The 25,978-nt window shown below is 52.2% G+C and overlaps 1 protein-coding gene across 1 annotated transcript in view; it reads left to right on the top strand.

Moving 5' to 3' along the window:
* The window catches only part of LOC121274955 (glutamate receptor ionotropic, NMDA 2D-like), a gene marked incomplete at its 5' end in the record, with an annotated part of 77,068 nt that extends 60,854 nt beyond the window's left edge, over window positions 1-16,214 (top strand). The window contains 6 exons of the mRNA XM_041182328.1: window positions 792-1,021; window positions 2,141-2,301; window positions 3,360-3,547; window positions 12,626-12,858; window positions 14,353-14,631; window positions 16,170-16,214. Coding sequence (XP_041038262.1) covers window positions 792-1,021; window positions 2,141-2,301; window positions 3,360-3,547; window positions 12,626-12,858; window positions 14,353-14,631; window positions 16,170-16,214 — 1,136 coding nt within the window. The remainder of the gene's footprint in view (window positions 1-791; window positions 1,022-2,140; window positions 2,302-3,359; window positions 3,548-12,625; window positions 12,859-14,352; window positions 14,632-16,169) is intronic.
* Between the last annotated feature and the right edge of the window lie 9,764 nt (window positions 16,215-25,978).

Here is a 25,978-nt window from a genome sequence, read left to right as displayed (position 1 = left end):
CTCTCTCTCACTCTCTCACACTCTCTCTCTCACATTCTCTCTCTCACAATCTCTCTCTCACACTCACTCTCTCTCTCTCACACTCACTCTCTCTCACACACTCGCTCTCTCACACACTCTCTCTCTCACACTCTCTCACTCACACACTCTCTCTCTCACACTCTCTCACTCACACACTCTCTCTCTCACACTCTCTCTCTCTCTCTCACTCTCTCACTCTCTCTCACACACTCTCTCTCTCTCACACTCTCTCTCTCCCACACTCTCTCTCTCACACTCTCTCTCTCACACACTCTCTCTCTCCCACACTCTCTCTCTCACACTCTCTCTCTCACACACTCTCTCTCTCCCACACTCTCTCTCTCACACTCTCTCTCTCACACTCTCTTTCTCTCACTCTCTCTCTCACACACTCTCTCTCTCTCACTCTCACACACTCTCTCTCTCTCTAACTCTCTCTCTCACACTCTCTCTCTCTCTCACTCTCTCTCTCTCACACTCTCTCTCTCACTCTCTCTCTCACACTCTCTCTCTCTCACACACTCTCTCTCACACTCACTCTCACACTCACTCTCACAATCACTCTCTCTCAAACTCATTCTCGCTCACACTCTCTCTCTCACTCTCTCTCTCACTCTCTCTCTCACACTCTCTCTCACACTCTCTCACACTCTCTCTCTCTCTCACGCTCTCTCTCTCTGTCTCTCTCTCTCTCACACACACACTCTCTCTCTCTCTCACGCTCTCTCTCTCACTCTCTCACACTCTCACACTCTCTCTTCTCTCACAAGGACCTGGTGGGTCGAAGTTCACCATCGGGAAGTCGGTCTGGCTCCTCTGGGCGCTGGTTTTCAACAACTCCGTCCCTGTGGAGAACCCCAAGGGGACAACCAGCAAGATCATGGTGCTGGTCTGGGCCTTCTTTGCTGTCATCTTCCTGGCGAGTTACACAGCTAACCTGGCCGCGTTCATGATCCAGGAGGAGTATGTGGATACTGTCTCTGGTCTCAGTGACAAGAAAGTAAGTGTGGGAGCAACACCGGTCACCCCCGTGGGGACTGACCCCTCGCTGGGGGGAGGGGAGGGGGATGGTTCTCTCCGTGGGGACTGACCCCTCGCTGGGGGGAGGGGAGGGGGATGGTTCTCTCCGTGGGGACTGACCCCTCGCTGGGGACGGGAAGGGGGATGGGCCTCCCCATGGGGACTGACCCCTCACTGGGGGGAGTCGAATGCCAGAATGTTCCACCGAGATGCCCACGAGGGTGACATTGCTTCACAATGTCACCTCATATCTGAACGATTGAAGTAACTGTTACAGATTCTCACCCATACTGACAGTAACGGAGCGATTGTATCTCTTATCCCCCTCTCTCCCTCTCTCTGTCTCTCTCTGTCTCTGTCTCTCCCTCTCTCTCTCCCTCTCTCTCTGTCTCTCCCCCTCTTTCCTCTCTCTGTCTCTCTCTCCCTCTCTCTCTCTCTCTCTCCCTTTCTCTCCCCCTCTTTCCTCTCTCTCCCCCTCTCTGTCTCTCTCTGTCCCTGTCTCTCCCTCTCTCTCTCTCTCTCTCTCTGTCTCTCTCTGTCTCTCTCTCTCTCTCTCTGTCTCTCTCTGTCTCTCTCTCTCTCCCTCTGTCCCTGTCTCTCCCTCTCTCTCTCCCTCTCTCTGTCTCTCCCTCTCTATCTCTCTCCCTCTCTATCTCCCTGACTCTCCCCCTCTCTCCCTCTCTCTCTGTCTACCCCTCTCTCTCCCACTCTATCTCCCTGTCTCTCCCCGTCTCTCCATCTCTTCCTCTCCATCTCTCTGTCTTTCTCTCTCTGTCTCTCCCTCTATATGTTGCTGTCTCTCTCCTTCTCTCTTTCTCTATCTCTCTTCCTCTCTATCTCTCTGTCCCTCCCTCTCTCTCTCTCTATCTCTCTCCCTCTCTATGTCTCCATCTCTCTCACTCTCTGTATGTGTCTCCCTTTCTCTATCTGTGTCTCTCTCCGACCCGCATTCTCTCTATTACCATCTCTCACTGTGTCTCTCTCTCGCTTGCTGTATCTCTTTCTATCTCTGTCTCTTTGTCGTCTTCTCACCTTTCTACACTGTCTCTCTCTCACACTCTCCCTCTCTCTCCCAATCCACCACCTCTACCGGCCTCAGTTCCAGAAACCACAGGACCAGTACCCACCCCTGCAGTTTGGGACAGTCCCGAATGGGAGTACAGAGCGAAATATCCGAAGTAACTATCCAGAGATGCACAGCTACATGTCCAAATACAACCAGAAGTCAGTCGAGGATGCACTTCACAACCTCAAAACCGGGTACGTTAGTCCATCAGAACGTCAGACTGCATTACCCTGTATCTAACCCCGTGCTGTACCTGTCCTGGGAGTGTTTGATGGGGACAGTGTAGGGGGATATTTACTCTGTATCTAACCCTGTGCTGTAACTCTCCTGGGAGTGTTTGATGGGGACAGTGTAGGGGGAGATTTACTCTGTATCTAACCCTGTGCTGTACCTGTCCTGGGAGTGTTTGATGGGGACAGTGTAGAGGGAGCTTTACTCTGTATCTAACCCCGTGCTGTACCTGTCCTGGGAGTGTTTGATGGGGATATTGTAGAGGGAGATTTACTCTGTATCTAACCCCGTGCTGTACCTGTCCTGGGAGTGTTTGATGGGGACAGTGTAGAGGGAGATTTACTCTGTATCTAACCCCGTGCTGTACCTGTCCTGGGAGTGTTTGATGGGGACAGTGTAGAGGGAGATTTACTCTGTATCTAACCCCGTGCTGTACCTGTCCTGGGAGTGTTTGATGGGGACAGTGTAGGGGGAGATTTACTCTGTATCTAACCCCGTGCTGTACCTGTCCTGGGAGTGTTTGATGGGGACAGTGTAGAGGGAGATTTACTCTGTATCTAACCCTGTGCTGTACCTGTCCTGGGAGTGTTTGATGGGGACAGTGTAGGGGGAGATTTACTCTGTATCTAACCCTGTGCTGTACCTGTCCTGGGAGTGTTTGATGGGGACGGTGTAGAGGGAGATTTACTCTGTATCTAACCCCGTGCTGTACCTGTCCTGGGAGTGTTTGATGGGGACAGTGTAGAGGGAGATTTACTCTGTATCTAACCCCGTGCTGTACCTGTCCTGGGAGTGTTTGATGGGGACAGTGTCGAGGGAGCTTTACTCTGTATCTAACCCTGTGCTGTACCTGTCCTGGGAGTGTTTGATGGGGACATTGTAGAGGGAGTTTTACTCTGTATCTAACCCCGTGCTGTACCTGTCCTGGGAGCGTTTGATGGGGACAGTGTAGAGGGAGCTGGAGTGTGTCAGGCTGTGTGTGTGTGATGGGTTTTCACTCCCCTCTCTCTCCCTCTACCAGGAAGCTCGATGCTTTTATATACGATGCAGCTGTGGTGAACTATATGGCTCGAAAGGACGACGGCTGCAAGTTAGTCACAATCGGAAGTGGCAAGGTATTCGCAACGACAGGATATGGGATCGCCCTGCAGAAAGGGTCAAAGTGGAAAAGGCCCATTGACCTGGCATTGCTCCAGTTCCTCGGTGATGGTGAGACCCAGGGGATGTCAGCAAAGTGGGGTAATTTACACAGCACGGGGTTAGATACAGAGTAAATCTCCCTCTACACCATCCCCATCAAACACTCCCAGGACAGGTACAGCACGGGGTTAGATACAGAGTAAATCTCCCTCTACACCATCCCCATCAAACACTCCCAGGACAGGTACAGCACAGGGTTAGATACAGAGTAAATCTCCCTCTACACTGTCCCCATCAAACACTCCCAGGACAGGTACAGCACAGGGTTAGATACAGAGTAAATCTCCCTCTACACTGTCCCCATCAAACACTCCCAGGACAGGTACAGCACAGGGTTAGATACAGAGTAAATCTCCCTCTACACTGTCCCCATCAAACACTCCCAGGACAGGTACAGCACGGGGTTAGATACAGAGTAAAGCTCCCTCTACACTGTCCCCATCAAACACTCCCAGGACAGGTACAGCACAGGGTTAGATACAGAGTAAATCTCCCTCTACACTGTCCCCATCAAACACTCCCAGGACAGGTACAGCACGGGGTTAGATACAGAGTAAATCTCCTTCTAAACTGACCCCATCAAACACTCCCAGGACAGATACAGCACGGGGTTAGATACAGAGTAAAGCTCCCTCTACACTGTCCCCATCCAACACTCCCAGGACAGGTACAGCACGGGGTTAGATACAGCGTAAATCTCCCTCTACACTGTCCCCATCAAACACTCCCAGGACAGGTACAGCACTGGGTTAGATACAGAGTAAAGCTCCCTCTACACTGTCCCCATCCAACACTCCCAGGAGAGGTACAGCACGGGGTTAGATACAGAGTAAATCTTCCTCTACACTGTCCCCATCAAACACTCCCAGGACAGGTACAGCACGGGGTTAGACACAGAGTAAATCTCCCTCTACACTGTCCCCATCAAACACTCCCAGGACAGGTACAGCACGGGGTTAGATACAGAGTAAATCTTCCTCTACACTGTCCCCATCAAACACTCCCAGGACAGGTACAGCACGGGGTTAGACACAGAGTAAATCTCCCTCTACACTGTCCCCATCAAACACTCCCAGGACAGGTACAGCATGGGGTTAGATACAGAGTAAATCTCCCTCTACACCATCCCCATCAAACACTCCCAGGACAGGTACAGCACGGGGTTAGATACAGAGTAAATCTCCCTCTACACCATCCCCATCAAACACTCCCAGGACAGGTACAGCACGGGGTTAGATACAGAGTAAATCTCCCTCTACACCATCCCCATCAAACACTCCCAGGACAGGTACAGCACAGGGTTAGATACAGAGTAAATCTCCCTCTACACTGTCCCCATCAAACACTCCCAGGACAGGTACAGCACGGGGTTAGATACAGAGTAAAGCTCCCTCTACACTGTCCCCATCAAACACTCCCAGGACAGGTACAGCACGGGGTTAGATACAGAGTAAAGCTCCCTCTACACTGTCCCCATCAAACACTCCCAGGACAGGTACAGCACAGGGTTAGATACAGAGTAAATCTCCCTCTACACTGTCCCCATCAAACACTCCAGGACAGGTACAGCACGGGGTTAGATACAGAGTAAATCTCCTTCTAAACTGACCCCATCAAACACTCCCAGGACAGATACAGCACGGGGTTAGATACAGAGTAAAGCTCCCTCTACACTGTCCCCATCCAACACTCCCAGGATAGGTACAGCACGGGGTTAGATACAGAGTAAATCTCCCTCTACACTGTCCCCATCAAACACTCCCAGGACAGGTACAGCACGGGGTTAGATACAGAGTAAAGCTCCCTCTACACTGTCCCCATCCAACACTCCCAGGACAGGTACAGCACGGGGTTAGATACAGAGTAAATCTCCCTCTACACTGTCCCCATCAAACACTCCCAGGACAGGTACAGCACGGGGTTAGATACAGCGTAAATCTCCCTCTACACTGTCCCCATCAAACACTCCCAGGACAGGGACAGCACGGGGTTAGATACAGAGTAAAGCTCCCTCTACACTGTCCCCATCAAAGACTCCCAGGACAGGTACAGCACGGAGTTAGATACAGAGTAAATCTCCCTCTACACTGTCCCCATCAAACACTCCCAGGACAGGTACAGCATGGGGTTAGATACAGAGTAAATCTCCCTCTACACCATCCCCATCAAACACTCCCAGGGCAGGTACAGCACGGGGTTAGATACAGAGTAAATCTCCCTCTACACTGTCCCCATCAAACACTCCCAGGACAGGTACAGCATGGGGTTAGATACAGAGTAAAGTTCCCTCTACACCGTCCCCATCAAACACTCCCAGGACAGGTACAGCACGGGGTTAGATACAGAGTAAATCTCCCTCTGCACCGTCCCCTTCAAACACTCCCAGGACAGGTACAGCACGGGGTTAGATACAGAGTAAAGCTCCCTCTACACTGTCCCCATCAAACACTCCCAGGACAGGTACAGCACGGGGTTAGATACAGAGTAAATCTCCCTCTACACTGTCCCCATCAAACACTCCCAGGACAGGTACAGCACGGGGTTAGGTACAGAGTAAAGCTCCCTCTACACTGTCCCCATCAAACACTCCCAGGACAGGTACAGCACGGGGTTAGATACAGAGTAAATCTCCCTCTACACTGTCCCCATCAAACACTCCCAGGACAGGTACAGCACGGGGTTAGATACAGAGTAAATCTCCCTCTACACTGTCCCCATCAAACACTCCCAGGACAGGTAGAGCACGGGGTTAGATACAGAGTAAATCTCCCTCTACACTGTCCCCATCAAACACTCCCAGGACAGGTACAGCACGGGGTTAGATACAGAGTAAATCTCCCTCTACAATGTCCCAATCAAACACTCCCAGGACAGGTACAGCACGGGGTTAGATACAGAGTAAATCTCCCTCTACACTGTCACCATCAAACACTCCCAGGACAGGTACAGCACGGGGTTAGATACAGAGTAAATCTCCCTCTACACCGTCCCCATCAAACACTCCCAGGACAGGTACAGCACGGGGTTAGATACAGAGTAAATCTCCCTCTACACTGTCCCCATCAAACACTCCCAGGACAGGTACAGCACGGGGTTAGATACAGAGTAAATCTCCCTCTACACCGTCCCCATCAAACACTCCCATAAGACCATTAGACATAGGAGCAGAAATGAGGCCATTCAGCCCATCGAGTCTGCTCCGCCATTCAATCATGGCTGATCAGTTTCTCAACCCCATTCTCCCGCCTTCTCCCCGCAACCTTTGACCCCCCTTACCAATCATGAACCTATCTATCTCGGTCTTAAATACACTCAATGACCTGGCCTCCACAGCTTTCTGTGACAATGAATTCCATAGATTCACCACCCTCTGGCTAAAGAAGTTTCTCCTCATCTCTGTTCTAAAAGGTCTTCCCTTTACTCTGAGGCTGTGCCCTCGGGTCCGAGTCTCTCCTACTAATGGAAACATCTTCCCCACGTCCACTCTATCCAGGCCTTTCAGTATTCTGTAAGTTTCAATCAGATCCCCCCCCCTCATCCTTCTAAACTCCATCCAGTATAGACCCAGAGTCCTCAAACATTCCTCATATGTTAAGCATTTCATTCCTGGGATCGTTCTCGTGAACCTCCTCTGGACCCTCTCCAGGACCAGCACATCCTTCCTGAGATACAGGGCCCAAAACTGCTCTCAATATTCTAAATGTGGTCTGACCAGAGCCTTATAAAGCCTCAGCAGCACATCCCTGCTTTTATATTCTAGTCCCCTCGAAATAAATGCCAACATTTCATTTACCTTCCTAACTACCGACTCAACCTGCAAGTTAACCTTAAGAGAATCCTGGACACAGAGTCCCTTTGCACTCCAGATTTCTGAATTCTCTCCCCATTTAGAAAATAGTCTTTGCCTCTATTCTTCCTTCCAAAGTGCATGACCTCACACTTCCCCACGTTGTATTCCATCTGCCACTTCTTTGCCCATTCTCCTAATCTGTCTAAATCCTTCTGCAGCCTCCCCACCTCCTCAATACTACCTGTCCCTCCAGCTATCTTTGTATCATCTGCAAACTTAGCCCTCAGTTCCTTCATCTAGATCATTAATGTATAAAGTGAAAAGTTGTGGTCTCAACACTGACCCTTGCGGAACTCCACTAGTCACCGGCTGCCATCCTGAGAAGGACCCCTTTACCCCCACTCTCTGCCTCCTGCCAGACAGCCAATCTTCTATCCATGCTAGTACCTTGCCTCTAACACCATGGGCTCTTATCTCACTGAGCAGCCTCCTGTGCGGCACCTTGTCAAAGGCCTTCTGGAAGTCCAAGTAGATAACATCCATTGGATCTCCTTTGTCTAACCTACTCGTTACCTCCTCAAAGAATTCTAACAGGTTTGTCAGGCATGACCTCCCCTTGATGAAACCATGCTGACTTTGCCCTATTTTACCATGCGCTTCCAAGTATTCTGAAATCTTATCCTTAATAATGGACTCTAAGATCTTACCAACGACCGAGGTCAGGCTAATTGGCCTGTAATATCCCGTCTTTTGCCTCGCTCCCTTCTTAAACAGGGGGGTTACATTAGCGATTTTCTAGTCCTCTGGGATCCTCCCTGACTCCAGTGATTCCTGAAAGATCACCACTAACGCCTCCACTATCTCTTCAGCTATCTCCTTCAGAACTCTGGGGTTAATCCATCTGGTCCGGGTGATTTATCCACCTTCAGACCTTTCAGTTTTCCTAGCACCTTCTCCTTGGTAATGGCCACCATACTCACCTCTGCCCCATGACTCTCTTCAACTTTGGGAATGTTACTCGTGTCTTCCACTGTGAAGACTGACGCAAAGTACCTATTCAGTTCCTCCGCCATTTCTTTGCTCCCCACTACTACTTCTCCAGCATCGTTTTCCAGCGGCCCAATGTCCACTTTTGCCTCTCTCTTACCCTTTATATATCTAAAAAAAACTCTTGCGATCTTCTTTTATATTACTGGCTAGGTTACCCTCATATTTAATCTTCTCCCTCCTTATTTCTTTTTTAGTTGTCCTCTGTTGGTCTTTGTAGGCTTCCCAATCCACTGGTTTCCCACTGCTCTTCGCTGCATTGTATGCTTTCTCTTTAGCTTTTATGCTGTCCCTGAATTCCCTTGTCAGCCATGGTTGCGTCGTCCTCCCTTTAGTATGCTGCTTCTTCCTAGGGACGAATTTTTGCTGTGTCTCCCAAATTACTCCCAGAAACTCCTGCCATTGCTGTTCCACTGTCTTTCCTGCTAGGCTCATCTCCCAGTCAATTCTGGCCAGCTCCTCCCTCATGCCTCTGTAGTTGCCTTTATTCAACTGTAATACCGTTACATCTGATTCCAGCTTTTTCCTCTCAAGTTGCAGGGTAAATTCTATCATATTATGGTCACTTCCTCCTAAGGGTTCCTTCACCTTAAGCTCCCTTATCAAATCTGCCTCATTACACATCACTAAATCTAGAATTGCCTGTTCCCTAGTGGGCTCCACCACAAGCTACTCCAAAAAGCCATCTCATAGACGTTCCACAAATTCCTTTTCTTGGGATCCACTACCAACCTGATTTTCCCAGTCTACCTGCATATTGAAATCCCCCATGATCACTGTAACCTTGCCTTTCTTACACACCTTTTCTATCTCCTGATGTATCTTGTGCCCCACATCCTGACTACTGTTCGGAGGCCTGTACATAACTCCCATTATGATTTTTTTACCTTTGCGGTACCTCAACTCTACCCACACAGATTCCACATCATCTGACCCTACGTCATTTCTTGCTGATGATTTAATTTCATTTCTAACCAACAAAGCAACCCCACTCCCTCTGCCAAGCTGCCTATCTTTTCGATAGGATGTATATCCTTGGATATTTAGCTCCCAGTCCTGATCCCCTTGCAGCCGTGTCTCTGTAATGCCCACCACATTATACCTGCCAATTTCAAACTGCGCCACAAGCTCATTTACTTTATTTCGTATACTGCGTGCATTCAGATACAACACCTTCAGTCCTGTATTTCCCATCCCCTTTCTCATTGTCGTCCCTTTATCTGATGTGTTTGAAGTTAGATTCCTAGCCCTTTCCAAACACTCTGTCCTATTTTGTGCTCTGGAGACTTTAATAGCCTCTCCTGGGCTCTCCTTTCTTTTCAGTTTTTTCATAATTTTCCATGAAGTTGAATCCAAGCCCCCCACATGCTAACCTGCTGCTTTGTTTCCCCTTAGTCATACTTCACCTGGAGTTTTACCCTTCCCTCCCCCACCACTTTCTAGTTTGTCTCCCAGGACAGGTACAGCATGGGGTTAGATACAGAGTAAATCTCCCTCTACACCGTCCCCATCAAACACGCCCAGGACAGGTACAGCACGGGGTTAGATACAGAGTAAAGCTCCCTCTACACTGTCCCCATCAAACACTCCCAGGACAGGTACGGCACGGGGTTAGATACAGAGTAAAGATCCCTCTACACTGTCCCCATCAAACACTCCCAGGACAGGTACAGCACGGGGTTAGATACAGAGTAAATCTCCCTCTACACTGTCCCCATCAAACACTCCCAGGACAGGTACAGCATGGGGTAAGATACAGAGTAAATCTCCCTCTACACCGTCCCCATCAAACACTCCCAGGACAGGTACAGCACGGGGATAGATACAGAGTAAATCTCCCGCTACACCGTCCCCATCAAACACTCCCAGGACAGGTACAGCATGGGGTTAGATACAGAGTAAATCTCCCTCTACACCGTCCCCATCAAACACTCCCAGGACAGGTACAGCACGGGGTTAGATACAGAGTAAATCTCCCTCTACACCGTCCCCATCAAACACTCCCAGGACAGGTACAGCACGGGGTTAGATACAGAGTAAATCTCCCTCTACACTGTCCCCATCAAACACTCCCAGGACAGGTACAGCATGGGGTTAGGTACAGAGTAAAGCTCCCTCTACACTGTCCCCATCAAACATTCCCAGGACTGGTACAGCACAGGGTTAGATACAGAGTAAATATCCCTCTACACTGTCCCCATCAAACACTCCCAGGACAGGTACAGCACAGGGTTAGATACAGAGTAAATATCCCTCTACACTGTCCCCATCAAACACTCCCAGGACAGGTACAGCACGGGATTAGATACAGAGTAAATCTCCCTCTACACCGTCCCCATCAAACACTCCCAGGACAGGTACAGCACGGGGTTAGATACAGAGTAAATCTCCCTCTACACCGTCCCCATCAAACACTCCCAGGACAGGTACAGCACGGGGTTAGATACAGAGTAAATCTCCCTCTACACCGTCCCCATCAAACATTCCCAGGACTGGTACAGCACGGGGTTAGATACAGAGTAAATATCCCTCTACACTGTCCCCATCAAACACTCCCAGGACAGGTACAGCACGGGGTTAGATACAGAGTAAATCTCCCTCTACACTGTCCCCATCAAACACTCCCAGGACAGGTAAAGCACGGGGTAAGATACAGAGTAAATTTGTTTTCTCTCTGTCTCTCTCTCTCTCTTTCTCTCTGTCTTCCCTCTTTCTCTGTCTGTTTCTCTCTCTTTCTGTCTGTCCCTATCTCTCCCTCTCTCTGGGTCTCTCTCTTTTTCTCAATCTGTCTCTTTAGAGACTTGGAGGTTTTCTATCGCTCTTTCTGTCTACTCTCTCTGGCTCTCTCTCTGTTTCTCGGTTTCTCTCTCAGTCTCTCTCTTCATCTCTTTCTGTCTCACACTCTTTCTTTCTTTCTATTTGTCTATCTCTGTTTTTCGCTCTCTGTGTCTCACTCTTTCTCCCTCCGTCTCTCTCTGTTTTGCTCTGTCTCTCTGTATTTTCTCACTCTCTCGCTCTCCCTCTGTCTCTTTCTCTGTCTTTCGCCCTCTGTCTCTCTCTCTCTTTCTCTGTATTTCTCGGTCTCTCTGTATTTCCTCTCCCTGTCCCTCTCTCTCTCTCTCCCTCTGTCTCTCTCTGTCCCTCTGTCTCTATCTCTGTATTTTCTTACTCTCTCTCTGTCTGTTTCCCTTTTTCGATCTCTGTCTCTCTCTCTCTGTGTCTCTATCTCTCTGTATTTTCTGACTCTATCTCTCTCTCTCTGTCTCTCTCTCTGTCTCTCTCTCTCTGTCTCTTTCTGTCTCTCTCTCTCCCTCTGTCTCTCTCTCTATCTCTCTGTATTTTCTCACTGTTCCTCTCTTTCTATGTCTCTGTCTCTCCCTCTGCCTCTCTCTCTCGACCTCTTTCTCTCTCTTTCTGTCTCTATCTCTGTCTTTTCTTACTCTGTCCCTCTCTTTCTTTCTCTCTGTCTCTCTCTCTGTCTCTCTGTCTCTCTTTCTCTGTCTCTCTCTGTCTCTGTCTCTGTCTCTGTCTCTCTCCCTGTATTTTCGCACTCTGTCCCTCTCTCTCTCTCTATCTCTCTCTCTCCATCTGCCTCTCTCACTCCCTCTATCTCTCTCCCTCTGTCTCTCTCTCTCTCCCTCTGTCTCTCTCTGTCTCTGTCTCTGTCTCTCTCTGTCTCTGTCTCTCTCCCTGTATTTTCACACTCTGTCCCTCTCTCTCTCTCTCTGTTTCTCTCTCTGCCTCTATTTCTCTCTTTCTCTGTCTCTCTCTCACTCTGTCCCTCTCTCTCTGTCTGTCTCTCTCCCTCTGCCTCTCTCTCTCTGTCTCTATCTCTCTGTATTTTCTCACTATTTCCCTCTCTCTCTGTCTCTCTCTCTGTCTCTCTCTCTGTCTGTCTCTCTCTATCTTTCTCTCTCTCTCTTTCTCTCTGTTTTATGACTCTGTCCCTCTCTCTCTCTCTATCTCTCTCTCCATCTGCCTCTCTCAGTCCCTCTATCTCTCTCCCTCTGTCTCTCTCTCTCCCTCTGTCTCTCTCTATCACCCTCTGTCTCTCTCTCCCTCTATCTCTCTGTCTCTCTGTCTCTCTCTCTGTCTCTCTCTCTCTCTCTCTGTTTCTCTCTTTCTCTGTCACCCACACTCACTCGGTCTCTTTCTCTCTCTCTCTCTTTCTCTCTCCCCAGGGGAAATCGAGAAGCTGGAGAGGCTGTGGCTCTCTCTGTCTCACACTGCCCCTCTCTCTCTCTCCCCAGGGGACACCGAGATGCTGGAGAGACTGTGGCTCTCTGGGATTTGCCATAATGACAAGATTGAAGTGATGAGCAGCAAGCTGGACATCGACAACATGGCTGGAGTGTTCTACATGCTGCTGGTTGCCATGGGGCTCAGTCTCCTGGTGTTTGCCAGTGAACACCTGATCTACTGGAAACTCCGTCACAGTATGCATCACTCAGGCAGACTGGACTTTCTACTGGCCATAAGCAGGGTGAGTGTAACCGGGAAGATGATATTGGGCATCTATGGGACAGAAAGAGTCGACGGGGGGTGGGGGAGGTGGGGGGGGGGGAGGTGTGGGGCGCTGGGTGTCCATAGATAGGGGTCAACCCCCATGGGGAGACCGGTCCCGAACAACAAGTGAACATGTCTAGGTTCTGGGGTCGGTGGGGGATCTTCGTTAAAGTTCGGACTGTACACTGGCGATGATCTCTCCGATTTGTCTCCCCATCCAACCGCGCCCCCCTCCCCAGCGAGGGGTCAGCCCCCATGGGGAGACCCATGCCCCATCCCCACCGCGGCGAGACCCGTTTCCCCCCCCCCCAACAACATGTGAACATGTCTAGGTTCTGGGGGAGGTGGGGTAGCTTCGTTATGGTTCGGACTGTACACTGGCGATGTTCTCTTCGTTTTGTCTCCCCCCCCACCCCCCACAACCCAGCGAGGGGTCAGGCCCCATGGGGAGACCAATCCTCCCCCACCCCGCAGCGGGAGACACGTTCCCCTCCCCCCACCCCAACACACCCCCCACAACAACAAGTGAACATGCCTACGTTCTAGGGTCGGTGGGGAACTTTGTTAAAGTTCGGACTGTACACTGGCGATGATCTCTCTCTTTTGTCACCCCCCCCCCCAACCGCGCCCCCCTCCCCAGTGAGGGGTCAGTCCCCATGGGGAGACCCATGCCCCATCCCCACCGCAGCGAGACCCATTCCCCCCCAACAACAAGTGAACATGTCTAGGTTCTGGGGTCGGTGGGGTAGCTTCGTTCAAGTTCGGACTGTACACTGGCGATGATCGCTCCATTTTGTCTCCCCCCAACCGTGCCCCCCTCCCCAGCGAGGGGTCAGTCCCCATGGGGAGACCAATCCTCCCCCACCCCGCAGCAAGACATGCCCCCCCGCCCCCACCCCACCACACCCCACCCACCCAACAACAACAAGTGAACATGTCTAGGTTCTGGGGTCGGTGGGGTAGCTTTGTTAAAGTTCGGACTGTACACTGGCGATGATCTCTCCGGTTTGTCTCCCCCCCAATACGCACCCCCCCCCATCCCCAGCGAGGGGTCAGTCCCCATGGGGAGACCAATCCTCCCCCCTCCCATCACAGTGAGACCTGTTCCCCCCCCCACACCGCCCCCCCCACAACAACAAGTGAACATGTCTAGGTTCTGGGGTCGGTGGGGTAGCTTTGTTAAAGTTCGGACTGTACACTGGCGATGATCTCTCCGGTTTGTCTCCCCCCCAATACGCACCCCCCCCCCCATTCCCAGCGAGGGGTCAGTCCCCATGGGGAGACCAATCCTCCCCCCCACCATCGCAGTGAGACCCATTCCCCCCGCCAACCCCAAACCCCTCCCCCCTCCAACAACAAGTGAACATGTCTAGGTTCTGGGGAAGGTGGGGTAGCTTTGTTAAAGTTCGGACTGTACACTGACCATGTTCTCTTCGTTTTGTCTCCCCCCCACCTCCACCCCTCCCCACAGGGAATGTACAGCTGCTGCCGGGCGGATGAGGGCAAGGAGTTTGGACCGTACCCCGTGCCGGGGGGGGAGCGCCCATTCCACCCTCGCCCCCTCTCCTCCTCCTCCTCCTCCCGTCTGCGCCTCCGGCCCCTGCCCAGCAACCCCCGCTCCGCCCCCCGGCCCGTGCCCGCCGAGCGCTGGCGCCATGCCCGCAGCCCCAACACCGGGCGCCGCCCCCCTGCCGTCCCCCAGCCCGAGGCCTACCACCGCCACTACGGCCCCATCGACCCGGCCGGGCTGGTCGGCCGCCCCTGCGAGCCCAAGGAAGAGGAGGAGGAGGAGGAGGAGGAGGAGGCGGCGGCCGGCAGGGTGGCGGGGGTGGGGGAGGGGGAGGGGGAGGGGGAGGGGGAGGAGGAGGAGGAGGAGGAGGAGGAGGAGGAGGAGGAGGGGGAGGAGGAGGAGGAGGAGGAGGAGGGGGAGGAGGAGGTGGTGGCGGTGGTGGCCTCGGTAGCCCCGCCCCCCCTGCCCCCGCCCTCCTACCTGGCCGCCGTGATGCCCCGCCCGGTCGAGCGGCGGTGGGCCCCGCCCTGCTCCTGCCACCCGGGCTGGCGGTGGGGGGAGGGTCGCTACCCGCCCCCGGCCGAGTGGTGGAGGGGGTCGGAGACGGACTCGGCCGGGGAGGGGTCCGAGACCGAGGGGGAGGAGGGGGAGGGGGAGGAGGGGGAGGGGGAGGAGCTTTGCCCCCGGAACCCCGCCCCCCGCTGCCGGTGCCCCGCCCGCTCCTGCAGCACCTACCCCTCCCGCCAGCGCGCCCCACCCCCCGCCCCCTGGCCGGCCGGCGGCCGGCCCGTCCGCCACGGGCCGGCCGGTCGGCTGGGGGGGCATCGCGGCCGGCCGGAACGCCACCGCCACCAGCCGCCCCCCTGGCACCCTCGCCCCCACCCACCCTCCCCAACCGCCCTCCCCTCCTACCCCTGCCCCTGCGGCCCCCAACCCCGGGGCAGGAGGAGGAGGAGGAGGAGGAAGGGCCGGAGGAAGGGCGGGCGGAGGGCGCGGAGCCCCTGGGGCCGGCCCGGCGCCGGGGAGGGCGTCCCCGGCTGCCCCTGCCCCTGCCCCTGCCCCTGCCCCTGCCCCTGCCCCTGCCGGGCCCCCAGGGCGAGGGGCAGGGTCCCGCCCGCCCACTGCGCCCTCCCACACCCGCCAGGCTACCAGGGGCTCCCCGCGGACCAGCGGGCGGTGAGGAGGGGGTCCGCCCACTTCTCCAGCCTGGAGTCGGAGGTGTGAGGCGGGTCGGGGGGAAGGAGGGGGAGGAGGGGTGCGGGTGCGGGGGGTGGGGGTGGGGGTGGGGGTGCACTCACCCACTTTCCAACCTCGAGAGAGAGAGAGAGAGAGAGAGAGAGAGAGAGAGAGAGAGAGAGAGAGAGAGACAGAAAGAGAAACAAAGCGAGTGAAAGTTCCGGGGCCTGCTGAGCCCCGACGTCGTCCTCCCACATAGCTGAACGGAGAGAGGGAGAGAGGGAGGGAGAGACAGAGAGAGACGGAGGGAGAGAGGGAGAGAGGGAGAGAGAGAGAGAGACACACGGAGAGAGAGAGAGGGAGAGAGAGAGAGAGGGGGAGAGGGAGAGAGAGAGAGACACACGGAGAGAGAGAGAGGGAGAGAGAGAGAGACACACACAGAGAGAGAGAGAGAGACCAGGCTTCCACACGTGGGATCTTCCGCCTTCAACTAACTGGTCCAGACCCACACACGTCCCCCCTTCTCTGTCCCTCTCCCTCTCTCTCCTCCACCCACCATCCTCCTTTCTCAAGAGCTCTGTGTCTCGTTGTTCTTGTTTCAGGTTCAGGCGAGCGGGTTTCGCTCGATCTTCCAGCAGGAATTGTAGAGGGACCCTCTCTCTCTCCATCTCTCTTTCTCTCTCCCTCTCTGTTTCTGTCTCTGTCTCTGTCTCTCTCTCTGTCTCTCTGTCTCTCTCTGTCTCTCTGTCTGTCTTTCTCTCCCTTTCTCTCTTCCACTCACTCTCTCTGCCTCTCTCTCTTTCTCTCTCTCTCTCTGAATCTGTCTCTGTCTCTGTCTCTCTCTCTCTGTCTCTCTCTCTTTCTGTCTTTCTCTCTGTCTGTCTCTCTCTCTCTGCCTCTCTCTCTTTCTCTCTCTCTCTCTGAATCTGTCTCTGCCTCTGTCTCTCTCTCTCTGTCTCTCTCTCTGTCTCTCTCTCTTTCTGTCTTTCTCTCTGTCTGTCTCTCTCTCTCTGTCTCTCTCTCTGTCTCTCTCTGTGTTGCTCTCTCTGTCACTCCCTCTGCCTCTCTCCCAGTCTCTCTCTCTCTCTATCTCCCACTCTCTCTCTGCCTCTCTCTCTGTCTCTGTTTCTCTCTCTCTGTCTCTGTCTCTCTTTCTCTCTCTCTCTCTCTCTCTCTCTCTGTCCCTCTCTGTCACTCTCTCTGTCTCTCTCTGTCTCTCTCTCTGTCTCTCTCTGTCTCTCTCTCTGTCACTCTCTCTGTCGCTCTCTCTGCGTCTCTCTCTCTGTCTCCCACTCTCTCTGTCTCTCTGTCTCTGTCTCTGTCTCTCTCTCTCTGTCTCTCTCTCTGTCTCTCTCTCTGTCTGTCTCTATCTCTGCATCTCTCTCTGCCTCTCTCCCTGTCTCTCTCTCTCTATCTCCCACTCTCTCTCTGCCTCTCTCCCTGTCTCTCTCTCTCTATCTCCCACTCTCTCTCTGCCTCTCTCCCTGTCTCTCTCTCCCTCTCTCTGTCTCCCATTATCTCACTCCGTCTCTCTTTCTCCCTCCCTGACTTTCTTTCTCTCTCTCTCTATTCATCTCTCTCTGTGTCCCTCTCACTTTCACTCTCTCTGTCTCTCTCCCTCCATCTCTCTCTCTCTTTCTATCTCTGTGTCTATCTCTGTCTCCGTTGACATCATTGTCTGAACTGTAACTATATTGGTGGATGACTCATTGGTTCGGGCCAAGGCTTTTAGCAAATGAACGTCAGAGGATCGAGTCCCACTCCAGCGAGATGAGCTCCATAATCCAGGCTGACACTCCACCCAGTGCCAGTACTGAGGGAGTGCTGCACTGTCAGAGAGTCAGTGCTGAGGGAGTGCTGCACTGGCAGAGGGTCAGTACTGAGGGAGTGCTGCACTGTCGGAGGGTCAGTGCTGAGGGAGTGCTGCACTGTCAGAGGGTCAGTACTGAGGGAGTGCCGCACTGTCAGAGGGTCAGTACTGAGGGAGTGCTGCACTGTCAGAGGGTCAGTACTGAGGGAGTGCTGCACTGTCAGAGGGTCAGTACTGAGGGAGTTCTGCACTGTCAGAGGGTCAGTACTGAGGGAGTGCTGCACTGTCAGAGGGTCAGTACTGAGGGAGTGCTGCACTGTCAGAGGGTCAGCACTGAGGGAGTGCTGCACTGTCAGAGGGTCAGTACGAGGGAGTGCCGCACTGTCAGAGGGTCAGTACTGAGGGAGTGTTGCACTGTCGGAGGGTCAATACTGAGGGAGTGCTGCAGTGTCGGAGGGTCAGTGCTGAGGGACTGCCGCACTGTCAGAGGGTCAGTACTGAGGGAGTGCTGCACTCTCAGAGGGTCAGTAATGAGGGAGTGCTGCAGTGTCAGATGGTCAGTACTGAGGGAGTGCTGCACTGTCAGAGGGTCAGTACTGAGGGAGTGCTGCACTTTCAGAGGGTCAGTGCTGACGGAGTGCCGCACTGTCAGAGGGTCAGTACTGAGGGAGTGCTGCACTGTCAGAGGGTCAGTACTGAGGGAGTGCCGCACTGTCAGAGGGTCAGTACTGAGGGAGTGCTGCACTGTCAGAGAGTCAGTGCTGAGGGAGTGCTGCACTGGCAGAGGGTCAGTACTGAGGGAGTGCTGCACTGTCGGAGGGTCAGTGCTGAGGGAGTGCTGCACTGTCAGAGGGTCAGTACTGAGGGAGTGCCGCACTGTCAGAGGGTCAGTACTGAGGGAGTGCTGCACTGTCAGAGGGTCAGTACTGAGGGACTGCTGCACTGTCAGAGGGTCAGTACTGAGGGAGTGCTGCACTGTCAGAGGGTCAGTACTGAGGGAATGCTGCACTGTCAGAGGGTCAGTAATGAGGTAGTGCTGCACTGTCAGAGGGTCAGTACTGAGGGAGTGCTGCACTGTCAGAGGGTCAGTACTGAGGGAGTGCCACACTGTCAGAGGATCAGTACTGAGGGAGTGCTGCACTGGCAGAGGGTCAGTACTGAGGGAGTGCTGCACTGTCGGAGGGTCAGTACTGAGGGAGTGCTGCACTGTCAGAGGGTCAGTACTGAGGGAGTGCCGCACTGTCAGAGTGTCAGTACTGAGGGAGTGCTGCACTGTCAGAGGGTCAGTACTGAGGGAGTGACGCACTGTCAGAGGGTCAGTACTGAGGGAGTGCTGCACTGTCAGAGGGTCAGTACTGAGGGAGTGCCGCACTGTCAGAGGGTCAGTACTGAGGGAGTGCTGCACTGTCAGAGGGTCAGTACTGAGGGAGTGCTGCACTGTCAGAGGGTCAGTACTGAGGGAGTGCCGCACTGTCAGAGGGTCAGTGCTGAGGGAGTGCTGCACTGTCAGAGGGTCAGTACTGAGGGAGTGCTGCCCTGTCGGAGGGTCAGTACTGAGGGAGTGCTGCACTGTCAGAGGGTCAGTACTGAGGGAGTGCTGCACTGTCAGAGGGTCAGTACTGAGGGAGTGCTGCACTCAGTGGGGGTTTAGGGGTGATTTGGGACAGGTCCTGTATCGATCATCAGTATTCACGCGTCAGGGTACAGAGCTACCTACCTAGCCGAATCTAGTGACAGACAAACGCTCAGCAAAAAATAAACACTACCAGTAACCATATCATCAATTAATTTTGTCTAAAATTAGTTTTGACTGTTAGCTATGTTGTTGTCTGTGTGTTTGCAAAGAGATTCCGAATAAAAACTGTGAATTGCAAACGCTCTCCGTGTCTCATTTCCCTGAGGGCAGGGGTCTCACCCACTCGCATCACTGGAGCATCACAGGGGCTGGTCACACTCACACACCCGACACTGGAGGGGGTAACGCGAGAGAGGGCAGCGAGTCCCACAGTCCGGAGACTGAGGGAGGGAGGGAGGGAGTCCCACAGTCCGGAGACTGAGGGAGGGAGGGAGTCCCACAGTTTGGAGGCTGAGGGAGGGAGGGTGTCCCACAGTTTGGAGGCTGAGGGAGGGAGGGAGTCCCACAGTTTGGAGGCTGAGGGAGGGAGGGTGTCCCACAGTTTGGAGACTGAGGGAGGGAGGGAGTCCCACAGTTTGGAGACTGAGGGAGGGAGGGAGTCCGACAGTTTGGAGACTGAGGGAGGGAGGGAGTCCCGCAGTTTGGAGACTGAGGGAGGGAGGGAGTCCCACAGTTTGGAGGATGAGGGAGGGAGTCCCTCAGTTTGGAGTATGATGGAGGGAGGGAGTCCCACAGTTTGGAGGCTGAGGGAGGGAGGGAGTCCCGCAGTTTGGAGACTGAGGGAGGGAGGGAGTCCCACAGTTTGGAGGATGAGGGAGGGAGTCCCTCAGTTTGGAGTATGAGGGAGGGAGTCCCACAGTTTGGAGGCTGAGGGAGGGAGGGAGTCCCACAGTTTGGAGACTGAGGGAGGGAGGGAGTCCCACAGTTTGGAGGCTGAGGGAGGGAGGGAGTCCCACAGTTTGGAGGCTGAGGGAGGGAGGGAGTCCCACAGTTTGGAGGCTGAGGGAGGGAGGGAGTCCCACAGTTTGGAGACTGAGGGAGGGAGGGAGTCCCACAGTTTGGAGACGGAGGGAGGGAGGGAGTCCCACAGTTTGAGACTGATGGAGGGAGGGAGTCCCACCGTTTGGAGACTGAGGGAGGGAGGGAGTCCCACATTTGGAGGCTGAGGGAGGGAGGGAGTCCCACAGTTTGGAGGCTGAGGGAGGGAGGGAGTCCCACAGTTTGGAGTCTGAGGGAGGGAGTCCCACATTTGGAGGCTGAGGGAGGGAGGGAGTCCCACAGTTTGGAGACGGAGGGAGGGAGGGAGTCCCACAGTTTGGAGGCTGAGGGAGGGAGGGAGTCCCACAGTTTGGAGGCTGATGGAGGGAGGGAGTCCCACCGTTTGGAGACGGGGGGAGGGAGGGAGACAGACTATCCCCCTCTCCCTCTATCTCCCTCTCACATTGTTTGACTCCCCAGTGTGAAATCGCTTTGCGGACTCGATCGCCGAGACCCCAGCCCAGGGAGACCTTGGTGAATGGATATCTTTGAGGCTGCAGGAAGGTTTGCAGTGTGTTCCCCAGGGTATGATATTGGAACCCACGCATTTCCTGGTGTATACGTAGAATAATCATATAGATCTCGGAGCGGAGGGGAGAGTTTCAAAGCATGCGGATGATACGAAACATCAAAAAGCGGTGAGGAGGATCGTATGGAACTCAGAAAGGACACAGACAAGCAGGTGGGGTGGGAGAAAGTCAGCAGAGGAAGGTCAATGAGGGGAACTGTGAGGTGAATCAACTTGGTGCGAAGGACGGAGAGAGACATTGTAAAATAAAGGGTACAATTCGAAATCAGGAACAGAGCAGAGGGAGCTGGGAGTATTACAGATAGTAACAGTGAGGGGTGTGGGGTATATCAGAGTGTTACAGTGAGGGGTGTGGGGTATATCAGAGTGTTACAGTGAGGGGTGTGGGGTATATCAGAGTGTTACAGTGAGGGGTGTGAGGTATATCAGAGTGTTACAATAAGGGGTGTGGGGTATATCAGAGTGTTACAGTGAGGGGCATGGGGTATATCAGATAGTCACAGTGAGTGGTGTGGGATATATCAGAGTGTTACACTGATGGGTGAGGATTACATAAGATTATTACATTGAGGGGTGTGGAGTATATCAGAGTGTTACAGTTAGGGGTGTTGGATATATCAGAGTGATACAGTGAGGGGTGTGGGCTATATCAGAGTGTTACAGTGAGTTTTGTGGGATATATCAGAGTGTTCAAGTGAGGGATGTGGGATATATCAGACAGTTACAGTGAGGGGTGTGGGGTGTATCAGAGTGTTACAGTGAGGGGTGTGGGATATATCAGAGTGTTACAGTGAGGGGTGTGGGGTATATCAGAGTGTTACAGTGAGGGGTGTGGGGTATATCAGAGTGTTACAGTGAGGGGTGTGGGATATATCAGAGTGTTACAGTGAGGGGTGTGGGGTACATCAGAGTGTTACAGTGAGGGGTGTGGGATATATCAGAGTGTTACAGTGAGGCGTGTGGGATATTTCAGAGTGTTACAGTGGGAGATGTTGGGTATATCAGAGTGTTACAGTGAGGGGTGTGGGATCTATCAGAGTGTTACAGTGAGGGGTGTGGGGTATATCAGAGTGTTACAGTGAGGGGTGTGGGGTATATCAGAGTGATACAGTGAGGGGTGTGGGGTATATCAGAGTGTTACAGTGAGGGGTGTGGGATATATCAGAGTGTTACTGTGAGGCGTGTGGGATATTTCAGAGTGTTACAGTGGGAGATGTTGGGTATATCAGAGTGTTACACAAAGGGCTGTGGTGTATATCAGTGTTAAAGTAAGGGGTGTGCGATATATCAGATTGTTACACTGAGGGGTGTGGGGTATATCAGAGTGTTACAGTGAGGGGTGTGGGATATAACAGAGTGTTACAGTGAAGTGTGTGGGGTATATCAGAGTGTTACAGTGAAGGGTGTGGGGCATACCAGAATGTTACAGTGAGGGGTGTGGGGTATATCAAAGTGTAACAGTGAGAGGTGTGGGGTATATCAGAGTGTTACAAAGAGGGGTGTGGGGCATATCACAGTATTACTGTGACGGGTGAGGGATATATCAGAGTATTTCAGTGAGGGGTGTTGGGTATATCAGAGTGTGATAGTGATGGGTGTGGGGTATATCAGAGTGTTACAGTGAGGTGTGTGGGATATATCAGAGTGTTACAGTGAGGGGTGTGGGGTATATCAGAGTGTTACAGTGAGGGGTGTGGGGTATATCAGAGAGTTACAGTGAGGGGTGTGAGTTATATCATAGTGTAACATTGAGGGGTGTATTATATATCAGTCTGTAACAGTGAGGGGTGTGGGATATAGCAGAGTGTTACAGTGAGGGGCGTGGGATATATCTGAGTATTGCAGTAAGGTGTGTGGGCTATTGGAGAAAGTTACAGAGAGGAGTGTGGGGTCTATTGGGGTGTTGCAGTGAAGGGTGTGGGATATATCACAGTGTTACACTGAGTGGTGTGGTGTATATCAGAGTGTTACAGTGAGGGGTATGGTGTATATAAGGGTTACAGAAAGGGGTGTGCGATTTATAAGAGTGTTAAAGAGATGGCTGTGGGATATATCAGAGTGTTACAGTGAGGGGTGTGAGGTATATCCGAGTGTTACAGAGAGGGGAGTGGGGTATATCAGAGTGTTACAGTGAGTGGTGCGGGCTATATCAGAGTGTTACTTTGAGGGTTGTGGGGCATATCAGAGTGTTACATTGAGGTGTGTGGGGTATATCAGAGTATTACAGTGAGGGGTGTGGGATATATCAGAGTGTTACACTGAGGGGTGTGGGGTATATCAGACTGTTACAGTGAGGGGTGTGGGTTCTATAAGAGAGTAACAGTGAGGGTTGTGGGGTATATCAGGGTGTTACAGTGAGGGATGTTTGGTGTATCAGAGTATTACAGTGAGGGGTGTGGGATATATCAGAGTGTTACAGTGAGGGGTGTAGGGTATATCAGAGTGTTACAGTGAGAGGTGTGGGGTATATGAGAGTGTTACAGTGAGGTGAGTGGGGTATATCAGAGTGTTACCGTGAGTGGTGTGGGATATATCCGAGTGTTACACTGAGGGGTGTAACGTATATCAGCAAGTTACAGTGAGAAGTGTGGGATATAACAGAGTGTTTCAGTAAGGAGTTTGGGATATATCAGATTGTTACATTTAGGGGTATGGTGTATATCAGGGTTACAGAAAGGGATGTGCGATATATCAGAGTGTTACAGTGAGGGGTGTGGGATATATCAGATTGTTAAAGTGAGGGTTGTGGGATTTCTCAGAGTGTTACAGTGAGCGGTGTGGGTTATATCAGAGTGTTACAGTGAGGGGTGTAGGATATATCAGAGTGTTACAGTGAGGTGTGTGGGTTATATCAGAGTGTTACAGTGAGGGGTGTAGGATATATCAGAGTGTTACAGTGAGGGGTGTGGGGTATATCAGATGTGTTACAGTGAGGGGTGTGGGGTATATCAGAGTGTTACAGTGAGGGGTGCGGGATATATCCGAGTGTTACAGAGAGGGGAGTGGGGTATATCAGAGTGTTACAGTGAGGGGTGTGGTGTATATCAGAGTATTACAGTGAGGGGTGTGGGATATATCAGAGTGTTACAGTGAGGAGTGTGGTGTACATCAGGGTTACAGAAAGGGGTGTGCAATATATCAGAGTGTTACAGTGAGGGGTGTGAGGTATATCAGAGTGTTACAGTGAGGGGTGTGGGATATATCAGATTGTTAAAGAGAGGGGTGTGGGATATATCAGAGTGTTACAGCGAGGGGTGTGGGTTATATCAGATTGTTACAGTGAGGGGTGTGGGATATATGAGATTGTCACAGCGAGGGGTGTGGGTTATATGAGAGTGTTACAGTGAGGTGTGTGGGGTATATCAGAGTGTTACAGTGAGAGGAGTGGGGTATATCAGAGTGTTACAGTGAGGGGTGTGGGATATATCAGAGTGTTACAGTGAGGGGTGTAGGATATTTCAGAGTGTTACAGTGAGGGGTGTGGGGTATATCAGAGTGTTACAGTGAGGGGTGTGGGATATATCCGAGTGTTACACTGAGGGGTGTAACGCATATCAGCAAGTTACAGTGAGAAGTGTGGGATATAACAGAGTGTTTCAGTAAGGAGTTTGGGATATATCAGATTGTTACAGTGAGGGGTATGGTGTATATCAGGTTTACAGAAAGGGGTGTGCGATATATCAGAGTGTTAAAGAGATGGGTGTGGGATATATCAGAGTGTCACAGTGAGGGGTGCGAGGTATATCAGAGTGTTACAGTGAGGGCTGTGGGATATATCAGAGTGTTACAGTGAGCGGTGTGGGTTATATCAGAGTGTTACAGTGAGGTGTGTGGGATATATCAGAGTGTTACAGTGAGGAGTGTGGGTTATATCAGAGTGTTACAGTGAGGGGTGTAGGATATCAGAGTGTTACAGTGAGGGGTGTGGGGTATATCAGAGTGTTACAGTGAGGGGTGTGGGGTATATCAGAGAGTTACAGTAAGGGGTGTGGGATATATCCGAGTGTTACAGAGAGGGGAGTGGGGTATATCAGAGTGTTACTTTGAGGGTTGTGGGGTAAATCAGAGTGTTACAGTGAGGGGTGTGGGGTATATCAGATTATTACAGTGAGGGGTGTGGGGTATATCAGACTGTTACAGTGATGGGTGTGGGTTATATAAGAGAGTAACAGTGAGGGTTGTGGGGTATATCAGGGTGTTAAAGTGAGGGGTGTGTGGTGTATCAGAGTGTTACAGTGAGGGGTGTGGAGTATATCAGAGTGTTACACTGAGAGGTGTTGGATATATCAAATTGTTACAGTGAGGTGGGGTGGGGTATATCAGAGTGTTACATTCAGGGGAGTGAGATATATCAGAGTGTTACAGGAAGGATTGTGGAGTATATCAGAGTGTTACAGGGAGGTGAGTGGAATATATCTGAGTGTTACAGTGAGGTGTGTGGGGTATTGAAGATTGTTACAGAGAGGAGTGTGGGGTCTATCGGGGTGTTGTAGTCAGGGGTGTGGGATATATCAGAGTGATACACTGAGGGGTGTGGTGTATATCAGAGTGTTACACTGAGGGGTGTTGGATATATCAGAATGTTACAGTGAGGGGCGTGGGGTATATCAGATAGTCACAGTGAGTGATGTGGGATATATCAGAGTTTTACACTGATGGGTGAGCATTACATCAGAGTATTACAGTGAGGGGTGTGGAGTATATCAGAGTGTTACAGTGAGGGGTGTGGTGTATATCAGTGTTAAAGTAAGGGGTGTGCGATATATCAGATTGTTACACTGAGGGGTGTGGGGTATATCAGAGTGTTACAGTGAGGGGTGTGGGATATAACAGAGTCTTACAGTGAGGGGTGTGGGGTATATCAGGGTGTTACAGTGCGGGGTGTGGGGTATATCAGAGTGTTACAGTGAGGTGTGTGGGATATATCAGAGAGTTACAGTGAGGGGTGTGAGTTATATCATAGTGTAACATTGAGGGGTGTATTATATATCAGTCTGTAACAGTGAGGGGTGTGGGATATAGCAGAGTGTTACAGTGAGGGGAGTGGGATATATCTGAGTATTGCAGTAAGGTGTGTGGGCTATTGGAGAAAGTTACAGAGAGGAGTGTGGGGTCTATTGGGGTGTTGCAGTGAAGGGTGTGGGATATATCACAGTGTTACACTGAGTGGTGTGGTGTATATCAGAGTGTTACAGTGAGGGGTATGGTGTATATCAGGGTTACAGAAAGGGGTGTGCGATTTATAAGAGTGTTAAAGAGATGGCTGTGGGATATATCAGAGTGTCACAGTGAGGGGTGTGAGGTATATCGAAGTGTTACAGAGAGGGGAGTGGGGTATATCAGAGTGTTACAGTGAGTGGTGCGGGCTATATCAGAGTGTTACTTTGAGGGTTGTGGG

Source organism: Carcharodon carcharias (genome assembly GCF_017639515.1).
Source record: "Carcharodon carcharias isolate sCarCar2 chromosome 39 unlocalized genomic scaffold, sCarCar2.pri SUPER_39_unloc_21, whole genome shotgun sequence".
Lineage (NCBI taxonomy): Eukaryota > Metazoa > Chordata > Chondrichthyes > Lamniformes > Lamnidae > Carcharodon > Carcharodon carcharias.
Note: the sequence above shows the minus strand (reverse complement) of the source record. Positions and strands in the feature narration are given on the sequence as shown.